Source organism: Vombatus ursinus, unplaced genomic scaffold, assembly GCF_900497805.2.
Source record: "Vombatus ursinus unplaced genomic scaffold, bare-nosed wombat genome assembly UNPS02014802.1, whole genome shotgun sequence".
NCBI classification, from domain to species: domain Eukaryota; kingdom Metazoa; phylum Chordata; class Mammalia; order Diprotodontia; family Vombatidae; genus Vombatus; species Vombatus ursinus.
In genome coordinates this window covers 9,355,197-9,370,439 of record NW_020954580.1, presented here as the reverse complement: position 1 = coordinate 9,370,439, position 15,243 = coordinate 9,355,197, and the positions used below count along the sequence as shown (strand labels likewise).

Below are 15,243 nucleotides of genomic sequence, written 5' to 3'. Positions count from 1 at the left end.
AGTAGAGAAAAACTAGCAGATTGAAAATTTTAAAATAGCTGATTTTAATTACTCTAGGAGCCAAAAAAAGGGTGTTACTTTACAGCTTTTCTACATTAATCATACAATATTGGGCAAACCATGACACTCAACTACTTCAAATGTATGAGCCACAGTGGATTGTCACATCACTAAACTCACACTGACTGCTGATTGTGCTTTGTGCTTGGTTCTCGTAGAGGACCAAGACATCATATGTCTACGCTCACTATATAAAAGGCATTATGATGAGGGAGGATCAGAGAGACAAATTTTGTAACAATGTCGAGAATGGAAAATAGGTATCTGAGGTGGTCATGCATTCCTCCTCAGTAACTAGTGGCTTTTAGCCTTAAGGTTGAAACACGCACCGTCCACACAGATGTGCAATTTTTGACAAGTTTGAAGGTATATGTGCTCCTATAAAGACTGGGGGAAAAAAAGCAGCACATGTATACTCAGGGATCTGCAATTTCATTCATGCAGAGGTTCTCTCCAATAATGCAGAACTCATCTATGCTTACTTATTCCTGTGTTTCTCTTGTCCATAACCTCTCATAGTTGGGGCCCCTGTGATGAACTAATAAAAAAACACCCTAGCGCCCCACAATTGTGTTGGGATAATAAGAGTTTACATGATTAGCTATCCCAAATTAGGTATTAGAAAATATACAAGACATATACTTAAAATATACATGTATATATGCATATATATGAATCATTAGCTATTATATAAAGGGAGGCCAGCTCTAATCATTGAATTCTACTTTTTTACAAAATCCACTGTAGGGAGTTATGGCCAGTCATGCTCACCAATCTCTTGGCAGCTGACGCCATTGCCCAGACATGTGCACAACATTTGTTTGTTTCCTTGGGTCTTGAGCCATTGCATTCTGAGAGAGTAGACCACGCCACTATCGGTGACACAATGACCATATGGAGCAGGCTGGGGCTGGGGCTGGTACAGTGCTGTTCGAACTTCTGTGACTGAGCTGGGCCCTAAAAGAAAAGTAGATGAAGGCTGTTAATAATAATAATAACAATGGTGATAGTATCTAGAATTTACATACTATTTTAGGGGTTTGCAAAATGCTTTACATATATTGCCTCATTTGATTTTTTAAAAAATTTACTTTATTTTATTTTTAATTTATGGAATAAAACATTTTTATAACATAGTATATAAAAAAGATGATTGTATATGAAACTGCAAATCCATTATGTACAACTTTCTATTCCTTTTAAATATATAATAAAGTTATCATGTAATTTTTTTCCTTTTTTTCTTCCTTGAGAAAAAAGCTTAAGCCATTTACTGTAGAATATGAAGAAGCTTGCCTAATAGAATGGAAGTTCCCTGAGGGCAAAGATGGTTTTCCATTTTGAATTCAGTAAGGGCTGTCAATCCCTTAATTTCTCTGAGCTTTAGTTTCCTCAAATCTAAAATGCGGCTAATAACACCTGTAGTACCAGCCTCACTAGGCTGTGAGGGTCAAATGTGATAACACCTACCCAGTACCTGGAAAACTTTAAAGTGCCCTACAGATGTCAGCAATTACTTAGCACAATAGGGATCTTCTCAATAGATCTCTGGCATTCAAAATTCACAAGAATAATGCAGAATTCTGTAGTAGACCTATCAGGAAATTGTGTGAAAAAAGGCAACATTCTTTGCATGTGGGATTTTATAGTCTCATTGGAGAGATAAGACGAGCCCTAATGAAACTGCTGAAGAATACTCAATGTATCACAAAATTGGAGAATCTTGAGTTGGGTGGAGACCAAGTTTACTTCCTCACTTTTTATTAAATTAATTTTTTAATTAATAAAAATTTATTTTTATTCCCTCTACCTCATTAAGAGAAAAGAAAATCAAAACTTTTTGTTACAAATACGAATAGTCAAGCAAAATAAATTCCAATCCCTTGTTTTGGAGATGAAGATTCTAAGGAACTTATTGAGTACCTGAAGTCACTTGCTCAGGGTCATACAATGAGAACATAACAATGCTGGGTTTAAAATTTAGGTTTCCTGATTAGTACAATGAGCTTTTTTCTATACCACATACAAGCAAATGTGCTCTAAATAATTTGAAATATATAAGTGCTAAAAGGGCACACTATATGACAGTAACTTTATACATGTATATACTTTTCTTCATAGAAGGCAACTTTGAGTCTACCGTCAAATGATTTGAGGAACACATTTGTTAAGAGGAGTAAAAGCAACAAAAAGAATTGTCTACCTAGTCAATCCATCATCTGATGCAAGGGTCTCTTCAACAGTATCTCTAACAAGCTGTCATTTGGAGTTTGAACGCTTCCAGAGACTGTTAGGTCACTACTTCACAAGTCGATCCATTTTATTTTCTGTTCTAATTGTTGGGAAGTTCTTATTATTGAGCCCAAGCCTACCTTCTTGTAACTTTGACCCATTTGTCCTTGTTCTCTCATAACTTCCACTCATTTGTTCTGGTGTTGCCCTCTTGAGCTAAATAGAATACAATTCATTTCTTTTCCACAAGTCCTTCAAATATCTGCACAACTATCATGTTCCCTCTAAATCTTCAAACTAAATAGCCCCAATTTTTTAAAACAATCTTCATATGATATTTAAAATTCTTCCTTTAAAATATGACTCCAAGATTGGGATGCAATATTCAGGTGTGCACAAAAATAGTCACACTGTTCCCTCCCTTGATCTGGACACTATCTTGATTCTGCAAATGAAGGCCAATCTAGGATTTACATTCAAAACAGCCTTGCTATTCATTACTGACCTTGCAGTCAACTTGCAGCATCTTTTTCACGTGAACTGCTCTTATCCCTCTTTCTGTACTTGGGCAGCAGTTGATATTTTGGAATGGATAGTTGGACTTTCCATTGATCTCTTTTCAATTTTACCTTGTTAGATTTGGCCCAATGTTCCAGCCATTTAAGATCTTTTGGGTATTTGTTTCCTCATCCCAAATATCAGCTACCTCTCTCATTTGTGTCCTCCACAAGATTTGTAAGCATGTTTTTTATAGCTTTATCTAAATTATCAATAAAGTGTCAAGCAGATTGGGGTTGAGAACAGAGCCCTACTCGATGCTAATGGCAACCATCCTCTAGATTGATGATGATGGTTCATTATTTTTGATACTAATTCATCCATCTATGCATTTAACTGTCCACCTATCTCTTCTCTGTCCTGAACACATGAAAATCATGAGGGCTTTTGTCAAAGGTTTTGCTTTTCAGAAATATTGACAACATTTCTAGTCATCCCTATCAAAAAGTATTGAGCTCACTCAGGAATGTTTTATTCTTAGTGAACCTATGATGGCTCCTAGTGATCTCTCCTTCCCTTTTGAAATGTTCACACACCACCTGTTTGATAATAATTCCAAGAATATTGCTGGGAACTGAAAACAAGTTTACGTGTCTATAGTTTCTGAAATCCCCTTTTTAAAAATTGTTGTGTTGGAGGCAGCTAGGTGGCACAGCAGATAGAGTGCCTGGCCTGGAGCCAGGCACTAAGTTCAAATTTGACCTCAGACACTTCCTAGCTGTGTGACCTTAGGCAATTCACTTTACCTTGTTTGCCTAAGTTTCCTCATCTATAAATTGAAGGAAATGGCAAACCACTACAGTATCTTTGCCAAGAAAGCCCCAAATAGGGTCACAGAGAGTCAAACACAACTGAAAAATGACTAAGCAACAACAAAAATGGGGATCCTCTGAATTTATCAAATGACCAATGTCAATGCATGAAAGTAATGATCTTGAACTTTTTAAGGGATGCAAGAAGTGCACTAGAGCAACACAATTCAAAGGCTTTTTCACATAGAAGAGCTAAATATCAAAAGAAGGAAACACACGCCCTCTGAGACAAAGAAATTGAAAGATGTCTATATATACATTTACTTTATTATGGGGAGGAGCCAATAAGACATGCAATACAGTATATCAGAATCCTACTCTTTCATCTCCAAGAGGGGAAAAAAAAAACACTTTGAAAAGTAGGGCAATTCAGAAAAAGGTGAAAAAATTGTTTTTGTTTGCTTGTTTGTTTATAGAAGTGAATAAATTGTTCTTGTTTGCTTGTTTATAAAGATGAATAAATTGTTTTTGTTTGTTTGCTTATAAAGTAGAGGTCTTATGATTGAATTCTTCAGAGAATAAACGTTTTTCTGTTTATTTTTGATTTGTGGGCCATGAATTGGGAAGGGAGGAAGAACACAGTTTCAAATATCCATTATAGAGTCATTTATTATTATTATCATTGTCATCATCTCCTCCACCTCCTTCTCCTCATTATTATCATCACTTCCAGAGAGACAATGTAGTGTAGCAGAAAAAGTGGTGAACCGGGAGGCCAGGGTTTGAATAATTCCTCAGACACTTTGGACCGAGCCAACCATGGTGAAGTCTCTGCCCTTCCCTCTACCTTAGCATTCTCATCCTGGGATAGCATAATCACCCTTGCCCTACCTACTCTTACAGGCTTCTTTTTTTTGGGGGGGGGAGGTGAGGGTCAAGCAGGTAGCACTTTGTAAACCTTAACGCATCATATAAATGTAAACTATTACTGCTAGAAATGAAAAATTGATATTTAAAAAATAAACTTAAGCAACTAATCTGCAAATCCACCCAGATGTTCCAACTAACTGTATGGAAAAGTCATACTAAAGAACCATTGCAAGCGGGTAAATTCAGTGAAAAGGAAAATTTTCATGCATATTTCCAAAAATGTCTCTATATTTCAAGTTTCCACTCTGTGGGAAGGCACCCCTTACCTGTAGCAGTTGTTTGCAAAGATGAATGTCTTTCACATTTCCATTCTCCCCTCCCATTACCAGTGCAGATACACTGAAGCAAATTTCCCCGATTGTCTTTCTTGCTCCAGGTATCTCCAATTCGGTAGGATGTCTTGGTGTCCTGATCATTACATCTATCTGCATATGAAAAGCAAGAGGATATTTCAATGACCAGATCAGCCCCCAACTGGGAAATGATTAGTATTTCAATTGATACACAGGAAAGTCCCACAATAGCTCAACACTGTGTGACATATTTAAACTCAAAGAATTAAACTCAAAAACATCCCCCAGTTTTAGCCTCCTGAAAGACAGAATCAATTTGGTGAAAGAGAGAGTGGAAGGATTTGAATCTCTTCCCTTTTCAGTGGTCAGGAAAAAAAAACAACTTTTTTTTCCTGCCAATGTAGTCATTTGTTATCACTGTCAGACTGATCTTTCTTCCAAACTCTCTCTCAGGTTTTAACTGTTCTTTACAGGCTGATCTTTCAGTAAGAACCTTGGTTTGGGTAATTAGAAACAATGAAGACAGCAGGTTTTCCCTAAACCCAAAAGAGGCAGATTCAAAAGATGGAAGTGCTTCTTTATCCCATTTTTATGTAGAAACCACAGGCGACCAACAACCTTTTAGGTACCAATTGCTTCTCCCCTCCTGACAATACCTTCCAAATCCCAGAAAAGCCATGTCCATTCAGCAGTTAAGGAGGGGGTCAAACATTCTCCCTCCTCAGAGCAAAGAAAGATAAGAATCATTATTGCACATTAGTAGCAGGTAACAAAGCAAACACTGGTCTACGTGTTGGAAAGGTTGGCTCACAAAATACAGTTTAAACATAAGGGAGTAGAACTTTAATTATGCTGCACAATTTACTGAAACTACTCTCCCAGATTTTATGGGAAACTGTTGGATTTAGAAAAAAAAAAATGAGTTCAGCGTGTTTGATGCATGGTGTCCTTATGAATTCAGAGACTAGACCTTGACTTGGAAAAATCCCCAGAATGAGGGTAAAAGTTCAAATCCACCAATCAGCAAGCATTTATTAAGCTCCTGTCATGTGTGATAAGCATTGTATTAGGGGCTAGGGATTCAAAGACAAAGAATGAAACAATCTCTGCTAGAGAGGAGCTAATGTTCCTCTTCCTCCCTTCCCCCACTTCCATTTGACCAGACCTTGTCACGCTGTTGCATGAGTGGAAGATTTGGAGTTAGAGGGTTTGGGTCTGAGCTCCAGCTCCGACAATTTCTACTCAAGGAGAACAAGTTACCTCTCCTTTCTAGGCCTCAAATGTCTTTATCTGTGAAATGAGGGAATGGGTCTACATGGTTTCTAAAATTCCTTCCAGCTATCTATGTTCTCATGGGTTCCCATGGCACCTTGCTGATATCTCTCTTATGACACTTACCATAGTCTCATGTTTATAATCATATTTTTTTGTATCTCATCTCCTCTATTAGACTTGTCTTATTCATCTTCACATTTCCTACACAGAATATTAAAGACACTTAATATTTGTTGAATCATTTCTCTCTCTCTAGTTATTGTCCCTTAGTTATAGAAGAGGAAAACATTAACAATGGGATTTTTTTTTCTTTCTAACATCCCATTTACTTTTAAGCTGGAATATCACAATTAGGTATGGAGATTTTTTTTTTTTAGGCAATTGGGGTTAAGTGACTTGCCTTACACAGCTAGTAAGTATCAAGTGTTTGATCTGAGGCCGGATTTAAACTCAGGTCTTCCTGACTTCAGGGCCAGTGCTCTATACACCTAACTGCCCCTGGTATGGATTTCTAATGACTGTAAAGGATTAACATGGTCCAAAACTATAGCATGGTCCAATTTCAGTAAAAAGGGCTGACCAGAAGACAGCAAATATTGTAGTTTACAATTTGCCATGGTACACATAGTGTATCTCTAGCACATAGACTTAAGGCATGGCACATAGTAGGCACTCAACATATGCTTCTTGAATTAAATTTAGAGCTGGAAGAGACCTTAGAAATCATCTAGTCCAACTTCCTCATTTTGCAGATGAGGAAATTGAGGCATACAGAGATTAAATGTTTTGCCCAAGGCAGTATCAAAGCCATAATTTTAACCCAAGTCTTCCTGATTTCAAATGCAATACTCTTTTTTCTGCATCAAGACATAAGATATTGCTTGACTTATTGCCTTTCTTTTGCTTACATGTATCAAAAAACAAACAAACAAACCAAAAAACAAGTTTAGAAGCCCAAAGATCCTCAAAAGATAACCAAATCACATAAAATTTTAAAAAAAATAGGCTTGGACTAGTTAACAATTAATTATTAAATCCAGATTTATATTTACAAGTTGCCCTGTTATCCTATCAATTCTGCAAACCCTTACAGTTTTCATTAGTTCAAAGGTTTGAAAAGCCTTGAATCCCTAAGGCAACAAATGATCTCACATGGGAGTTTGAGGGAAGGTGAATGACAAAGATTCAGGAGCCCAGGTATTTTAGCACTTATTTTCAAGTCTACTAAAGGCCCTGGAGAAGTCATGCCTCACTGAAGTCACCCCCTTCAAACAACTTGTTTTGGCTTTCTGGTTAATTTTTCTCCCAGCAATTCAACAAAGAGATAGGCACCATTCAAAGTTCAAATCCCCACTAAGAAGACTCACCTTTTAGGATTTTGCTTCTATTTGCTAAACCTTAAATGGTCCCAAATTGTAAAAGCAAGGAGCTATCAGATTAAGTGAACCTTATCTTCCATGAATGTTTATTGTTCTGGGTCCTACTTTAACATATTAAAGAGAGGGGGATGATCACTGAGGACTTCTAATTCAAGTTATCAGGGCACCTGAATATATACTGAGGTCCCCCTTTCTTTGCAGAAGATTAATGTCCATAGGTTCCCTTTCAATGGATGATTGGTTCATTGTTTTCTGACTACCATGTTTGTTTTGCTTGTACCACAGATACTACAAACACTGGAACCAGGCGGCAGATGTTTCCTGAAACTAAAACCTGCTTCTGAAAATCTGTGGAAGTCTTTTTGACTTCTAAGAACTTTATCAGATTGCATCTTCTCTTGAAGAATACTGAGGAGGTCTCTTTGCACCACTCATAAGCCACCAAGAGTTTTGATTCTCATTAAGGGCTAAGTGAAGAAGGATAGGGCAGGAGTAGGGAGATGGGGCACTGAGCATATGAAATGAATCTAAAGAAGTCAGAATGGCATAGCAAGAGAGGAGAGAAAGGAGACTGGTGATATTGGGTTAAGTTATTCCCATCTTAATAAGCTGGGTACCTTATCCAGCTTCTGTTCTGAACCAAATGCTCTAAATACCCTCACTTTTCTTTTTTTCCACCTTGCTTGTTCCCTTCTAAAACTGGGGAGACACTGGGTTTGTTGACTGCACAGAATTTTAAAAATTCTAACTTAATGTCAGTAACTGCATTCAGGGATGACCAGTTTAACCCGGAAAACAACCCTCTCTGTCCAGAAGCTAGTTCATTGTTCACTCCTGTCATCATTAGGTTAGGTAAAGTAATTCTGGATGCATTCTTCTCCATGCAGACTTTACCTTACTCTGAATTCTGGGCCAGAGCAAAATTTTCAGTATTTTGAGTATTGATCAGATGTCTATCACTATATATGAAGGTTCTAGAAATAAACAGACATACTTCTAGAGGTACAGGTGATGCGTCCACTGCCTTCTCCTAAACAGGTACAATCCACCATCATCCAGCCCTGATAGGGCTTCTCCCAAGTCTCTCCAACAACATAGGAGGTCCCACCAGTGTTGTCATAGCACCTCTCAGCTGTGGAACAACGAAAAAAAAGAGTTATTTGGAATTATGCAACCTCCCTATAATTTAAAGTGTAAAGGTCAGCAAAAATCTAGCCACATTTTTTTTTCTAAAAGAAGAAATCCATTGCCAAAATTAGGCCTTAAGTGCACAGTAACCAACAATAAAAGAGGTTGCATGTAAATTGGGAGACAGATTATTTTGTTTTTACAAATTAACAGATTATCTGCCTTTTACCTACTGGTATTAAAACTTTTTGCCATCCTTTTTAGATTAGAGGATATTATTTTCATCAGAACTTTAAATTAAAGCCAGGTTTCTTTTTTTTTTTTTTTTTGGTAAAAGACTCAAAACAATCTAAAAGAACAAAATTTCAATCTTCATTGGAATGGTCATAGAGAAAAAGCTATTCAAAACCTCCAATTTTTATTTTAAAAATCTCCAATCTCTTGAATTGGTAACTAATGATAAAGTGAGCACAGCTTAAATACTTTTGTTTTTTCCTTCTAATATTTGAGTGAAAAAGGTTTCTTTTTCTTTTTTTAAGTCTCTATATATTTTGACAGTTTCAAAGAAAAAGTTCAGGAGTGATATAGTACAACATTTTGTGTTTTAGTTCAGGACTCATTTTTGTAAAGACTTGTAAAAAACCTCCAAACCTTGCAACTCCCCCCTCCCTTATAAATAATTTACAACATAGACTAAAGGAATGTTCTGAATCTTATAGGAATCAGATACCAAGTGTCAGAAATGTTCCCCTCTCCTCAGGCAAATGGCTTCTTGCCTTCCTCAATTCTGTCTGGCATTTTTTTTGAGAAATATTTAGAGTTGTATCATTCTAAGGCAATATGATACACTTAACACTTTCTCTGGAGTCAAGAGGATCTGGCTATGTTCTTGCCTCTACCACTTACTACCTGTGTGAGTCTAGGTAAGTCTCCTAACTTCCCTGGGCCTCAGTTTCTTCTTTTGTAAAATGAGGTAATTGGATTAGATGGTCTCTGTGGATCGTTTCAATTCCACACACCCATGATACCCATCACTATTTTACGAATTTTACCCAGCACAACAAGGATAATGTAAAATTTGGAGTTTGACTCAATTTCATTTTTTCATCAAGACATAGGCTCTTGTCCTATTAGCTTGGTCCATTTAAATACAATTCCTGCTCATCTCTCTTTAAAAAACCACATACCTACAGGTTTACAGGTCCATTCTCCTTTTCCATTACCAAGACAAACACACTCAAGCATGTAGCCTCCTGTCTCATGTGGTCGGCGCCAGGTGTCTCCTATTTTGTAGGACTGACCCCCTTCATGACAGCGATCTGTTTTTTTTTAAAAAGGAAGTTCAATTAATTGCTTCTTATCAAGAGGGCAAGAAGAAAAGGCATTTTTTTTCCCAGGGTCATTTTCCATGAATGTAAACATGTAACTTGAAAACATGCAACTTTTAACATGCATACATGTAACATGTTAACTTATAAAGAAAAAAGCAGTATAATGACATGGAAACAGCTCTGGACTTGAAGACCGAAGACCTAGGTTCAAATGCCATTCCTAGTTACAAGATGTGAGATCTTGGGCAAGTCATCTAACTTCTTTGAAATTCAGTTTCCTCAGTGTAAAATGGAGATGATGAAATTTCTACCGTATCTTACTGGGTTGTAATGAAGAAAGTGCCTTGTGAGATTATGAAATGCTCCAGAAATGTGAGATGTTACTGGAAATATCCATAGTTTCCCTGTTAGAGATGCTAAAAGGTATGAGCTATTTTTAACTGTCCTTTATTCTTCCAGCCATTTCACAATGGAATATCTACCAGAAAATCTGAATGGTCAGTGAGGACCCTAGTCGCAAAATATATCTCAAATCTTGCCTTCCTGGGAAGATCAAAGAAAATCTAATTTCTAAGACCAGATTGAAGTAAAAAAAATAGAATGAAGAGGATGGGGTAAATGTGCCACCCCCCCCAAACAGCTGTGATACAGCTGGATTGATCCTAATTCTTTTGTAGACATCACTTCATACATATTACCCCTCCTTTCTTGAGTGGGCAGAAGCAACACTAGGGAGTTACTTTCATATTTATGTACTTCAACAAATTTGGGAGTAGAATTACAATTCTGGGGAAAGCATCACAAAGGGAAACCTAAGAATGTCATTGATTCTTACTTTTCCAAAAACATTAGACTCACTGATGAAAGAGCACTGTATTTGGAGGCAGGGGACCTATGTTCAAATCCTGGCTCTTAAACTTACAGACTATGGTATCTTGGGCAAGTCACTTAATTCCTTTGAGGCTCAGGTACCTTAACTGTAAAATGAGGGGGTCAGACTAGATAACATTGATGGAATCTTCTATGTCTAAATGGATTATCCTAAATCAAGAAACTGCAGTAAACACAAAATATCCTTGAGAGATAGAGACAGAGAGAAGAGGGAGTGGAGAAATTTTAGACAAAACCTTAAGCCCCTAAATTTGAATATCTCCAAACTGAAGTATTAAGAGAACTGGTTTGGACTAATCATAAATGAATGCCTGAGTATGGTGTCTCAGACTTTTAAGTTGATAAAGACATTATGTGTGTGTGTGTATGTATGTATGTACACACACATACATACACCTTTCTAATTGAATCAGATGATAAGATGCAGATCAAACTAAAATGAATTCCTTGACCCTGTTAGAACTAATGAGAAGTGGCAAACTTCAAAGTACCCTCACTGTCAGATGCTTTGGGGAATTTGATTATATTTTCCTTTCAGAAATATAGAAAAAGTTCTATTTGCAGAGTAATGTATTAAACAGCAAGAAATTAGAGTGTATCCATAAGCTGTAGTAACGAAAACAAAAACAACATATGAATGAAGCTATTCTCCTCCACCCGCCCCACCCAAATTTAACAACTTCTGAGGATCATAATCAATTTAGATTGTGAAAAAGGATAGAATTTATGGATCAATCACACTTATGATCAGGTTAACCTATCACACATAAAGCTACCAAAATATACATTTTTTCTCTGAAATCTATGTCATGCTGACACATCTAGCTCGTGTGTTCTAAGTAAAGAATAGGCATCAATAATTTCTCAATTAATTTATATTCTGAAATGGAGCTGAAGACACAGATACAGGTATACACCCACATACATACATACACACACACTCCAACATACATTCCACTTTGTGTTCAGAAGCTCATATCCTGGCTATGTAGCTGTGTAAAAGCAGCCCAGGATGATCCACAAAATTGATAATGCACTTTACCAATAGTAGAAAGTTGTCTGTGATTGGAACTGAGTTCATACTTGTAGGGAAGGTCACACTTTGTCCGAACTAAGTAAACTTTTCCAGAAGGCTTTGGTTGTTAAGAAGAAAAGAAGTCATAAGGAAGTGTTCCTTACTTGCAATGGTACAGCTGATTCTCCCTCGACCAGCCCCAATGCAGGTACAATCCCAAATCATCGAATCCTTTGGGCGCTCATAAGTGTCCCCGACCCGGTAGGTGTTCCCAGTATATTTGTCGAAGCATGTTTCTTCAGCTGAGAGGGAAGATTATAGGAAGAACTTTTACATTCCCAGAATCCCATCCGTACAAAGACCCATTTCCCATTCTATAGGAGAACATGGCAGAGTGGATGAAGAAAAGCACAGGACATGGATTAAGGAGATTCATATTCTCCTCTTGGTTCAGATAGCCTTAGAGAGGTCCTCAAGCTTTTTTTATGACCTGATTTCCATTATAAAGAATAGATGCCATATAAAGTATTGTGTTTTTGACACACTCTATGCTATTAGGGAAGAAGTTTGAGATAATAGATGCCAGACTCAGGAAGTCAAACTGGAGTGCTATACAAGTCTACAGATTATTGGTGCTTGCCCCACCCCTTCCCCCACTGGGCAAACAAACTCATTATTCAATACTATTTCCATGATAATTCCACTAATACTTCTTTTTGGTTAGTTTTGACGGTCTTAAAGAGAAAAACACCAATGATTATAAAGGGGGAAAGTTTGTTTTAAGAGGTTAGGGGTCAGCTTTAAAACTATAATTGAAAAATCACTTTTGAAATGTAAGGGTATTTGATCCTCCTAGTATGGTTTCTGGTTCGCAAAAATGACTTCTATGCAGTTTAAACATTTAAGACTTGAAGACTATAAGTTGCAGAGAAGGTGCCAACCTGCATGGTTGAGGGACTTTCCTCAGCTGGGAGGTCCCAATGAATTCACAGGTCCAGCCTCTATTCCTTACATATTTAAAGTCTCCTATCGCTTTCCAGTAATAACTACCCATTTTATCTTGTGAGCAAATAATAAGTATATTTTTCATCAGAAAAGGAAATATGAGGAGGCTTAGGAAGCATTTCATTCCATTCTTTTTAAAAGTAAAAACTACTTTGACTTAAGCTGTTACCTCTAAGACAAAGATGAGTGTACAAAGATAATTATTACTAATCATTTTTAGATTTTAAAATTATAACACTAAAAAGCTCTGAACTAAGGAAAATCCCCTAGAATTTTAATTAGTTAGTTGATTAATGATCAGCACTTCTCCATCTAACAAAAAGAGAATAACTGTCTCACTTACGTTCAGGTTTGCTCTCACAGTTAAAACCTCGGCTGCCTCCATAGCAGGTACAAACCAGTGCGTTGCCCAAGTAAATTCGCTCCCATTGCTGGTTAATCTGGTAGTGTTTTCCATTGTCATAACAGCCGGCTGCAATGGATTCATAGGGGAAAAAAAAGTGTTATCTATTATTAACTTCCCATTTCGTGTCTGGAAAAGGAAACTTTTTCTACTCAGCTCAATTGACAGTAATGAAATAAAGAAACTAAATAGGGTTAATAAGAAACTAAATTAACAAAGAGGAGAAGTGAGTAGAAGTGAGCTCGAGCCTTCAGAACTCCAGGAAAGCTGAGAGAGAGAGAGAGAGAGAGAGAGAGACAGAGACAGAGACAGAGACAGAAAGAGACAGAGACAGAGACAGAGAGAGAGACAGAGAGACATAAAAAGAGATATAGATAGAAAGATAGAGAGAGAGACAGAACTAGCCGATCATCCAAAAGCAATGAATTTAAGAAGTTATCTCACAATCTTTAGAGCCAGCAGAGATCAATATTTAGGGAGTATAGGGAGTAGGAGTGGGTTTTGGTTGTTGTTACTGAACTAAACGTTACTTGATGAAATGATTTCCAACTGGCCAGAAGTGGAAACGTTTCTAAAAACAGACAGTAGGAGGCTTGACGAAAAAGAAAAAAAAAAAGAAAAGAAAGTTCCCTTAAGCCACATTGCCATTGTGGAGGTAAATGGAGCAGTGATTAATGACAGAAACATGTCCCACTCAGCAGATTTAGTGGTTTCCATTAGACCATTGAAAAACTGTTCACTCTCAAAGCTGGAAAAGAAATTCCACCTTCCTTACACGGTGAAGTATCTCCAGGGGCTGAAGGCAATTTGAACCAAATGCCCGAATTTCAGAGTTGGCCAAAGAACAGTCTTTTGCAGGCATTTGCTCCCCACCTTCCCTGTCTATCCCCCTTTCATCTAGAAAACGTTTCAGCAGTTAAACGTATGGAAAGGAAGAGAATGCAAAGGGTCCATAAAGGGCCAACCAAATCCTGAATGGACATTCCGAGAAAACGCCCATTGCTCAGATTTATCCACAAAAGTACTAACTGGATGGAAAGGCATTTGATCTATAGGACTGAAGGGCTTTCCAATGAAATATACCTCCCCCCCCATAGACCCATCCCCAATGAATTCTTAGATCATTTAAAGAAGGTACCCAGGATTAGAGCAGCAAGCACTGAAATCCCTGAAATGGCTTTGTCCCTACAGTTGGGCTCTTTAAGAAATCCATTAACCGACCCAGAAAAGTTTCCTCCAGCAACTTTGAGCGGACTTGTCTCATCCTGGGAGAAAGCCTTTTCTCCCATAAGTTACTCACTTTTGCTTTGGCTGACAGCCACCGGGGACGGAGGCTGAATCATTTGCTGGGCTTGCCTCCGGTTTTTCGTCGATTTTGCCGCTTGCACTGATGTTCCCAGACATAGCGCAAGTAGCAGCAGCAGCAGCCGCCGTCCCGGGACTGGGTCCCTGTGCATCTTGCAAAGTCGGAGTGAGAGAGACTCCTACAAACTGCACCCCACCCTAAGTTTCTGGTTTACTTTGCAACCCGCCGGAGAACAAGTTGCATGGAGCGCTGGCTTGCTCTGGACTTCTCCGGGAAGGTAGGGAACCAAGGTGGGGAAGGGGAGGGAAAAGGGACTGGGGAGAAAAATCGAAGATGGGGCTGCCACAGGTCCCTCTGCTCTCCAATGCAGTACGCTCCTCTCCACCCCCTTGAACCCTGCAGCCTGCTGGAGCCGCAGAGCCCTAGCGCGCGGGGGTTTATATGGGACCCTCTACTCCCGACCCCCGCGAGCCCACTGGCGAGCCGGGGTGGGTGGACCCGCCCGATTCCCTAGCCGGGGCCAGCACCTCGCCGATTGGTCCAGGGGCTTCATGACGTCACGGAGGGCAGGCTGTGCGGGGCCGCTAACAAAAGAGATGCTGATCGTGGGCCAGGCTGTGGGGAAAAGAGAACTTTTTTGTTTCCTTTAATAGTCGCCAAACTTTTTTCCTCTCCCCCTTTCCCC

At 38.4% G+C, this 15,243-nt stretch overlaps 1 protein-coding gene across 12 annotated transcripts in view; it reads right to left on the bottom strand.

The window, feature by feature from the left end:
* FN1 (fibronectin 1) overlaps nt 1–15,010 on the bottom strand; it is an 83,233-nt gene extending 68,223 nt beyond the window's left edge. For 6 of the 12 annotated variants that reach the window (XM_027873872.1, XM_027873874.1, XM_027873880.1 and 3 more), the window contains exons 1-7: nt 14,553–15,009; nt 13,193–13,321; nt 12,009–12,146; nt 9,795–9,926; nt 8,474–8,611; nt 4,799–4,957; nt 832–1,017 (exon numbers count right to left, since the gene is read on the bottom strand). In XM_027873872.1, the coding sequence (XP_027729673.1) occupies nt 832–1,017; nt 4,799–4,957; nt 8,474–8,611; nt 9,795–9,926; nt 12,009–12,146; nt 13,193–13,321; nt 14,553–14,709 (1,039 nt within the window). In that variant the 5' untranslated portion in view covers nt 14,710–15,009. Of the gene's footprint in view, nt 1–831; nt 1,018–4,798; nt 4,958–8,473; nt 8,612–9,794; nt 9,927–12,008; nt 12,147–13,192; nt 13,322–14,552 lie in introns of all 12 variants that reach the window. The other 6 variants (XM_027873870.1, XM_027873871.1, XM_027873877.1 and 3 more) reach the window with 3 other exon arrangements.
* Nucleotides 15,011–15,243: the final 233 nt, after the last annotated feature.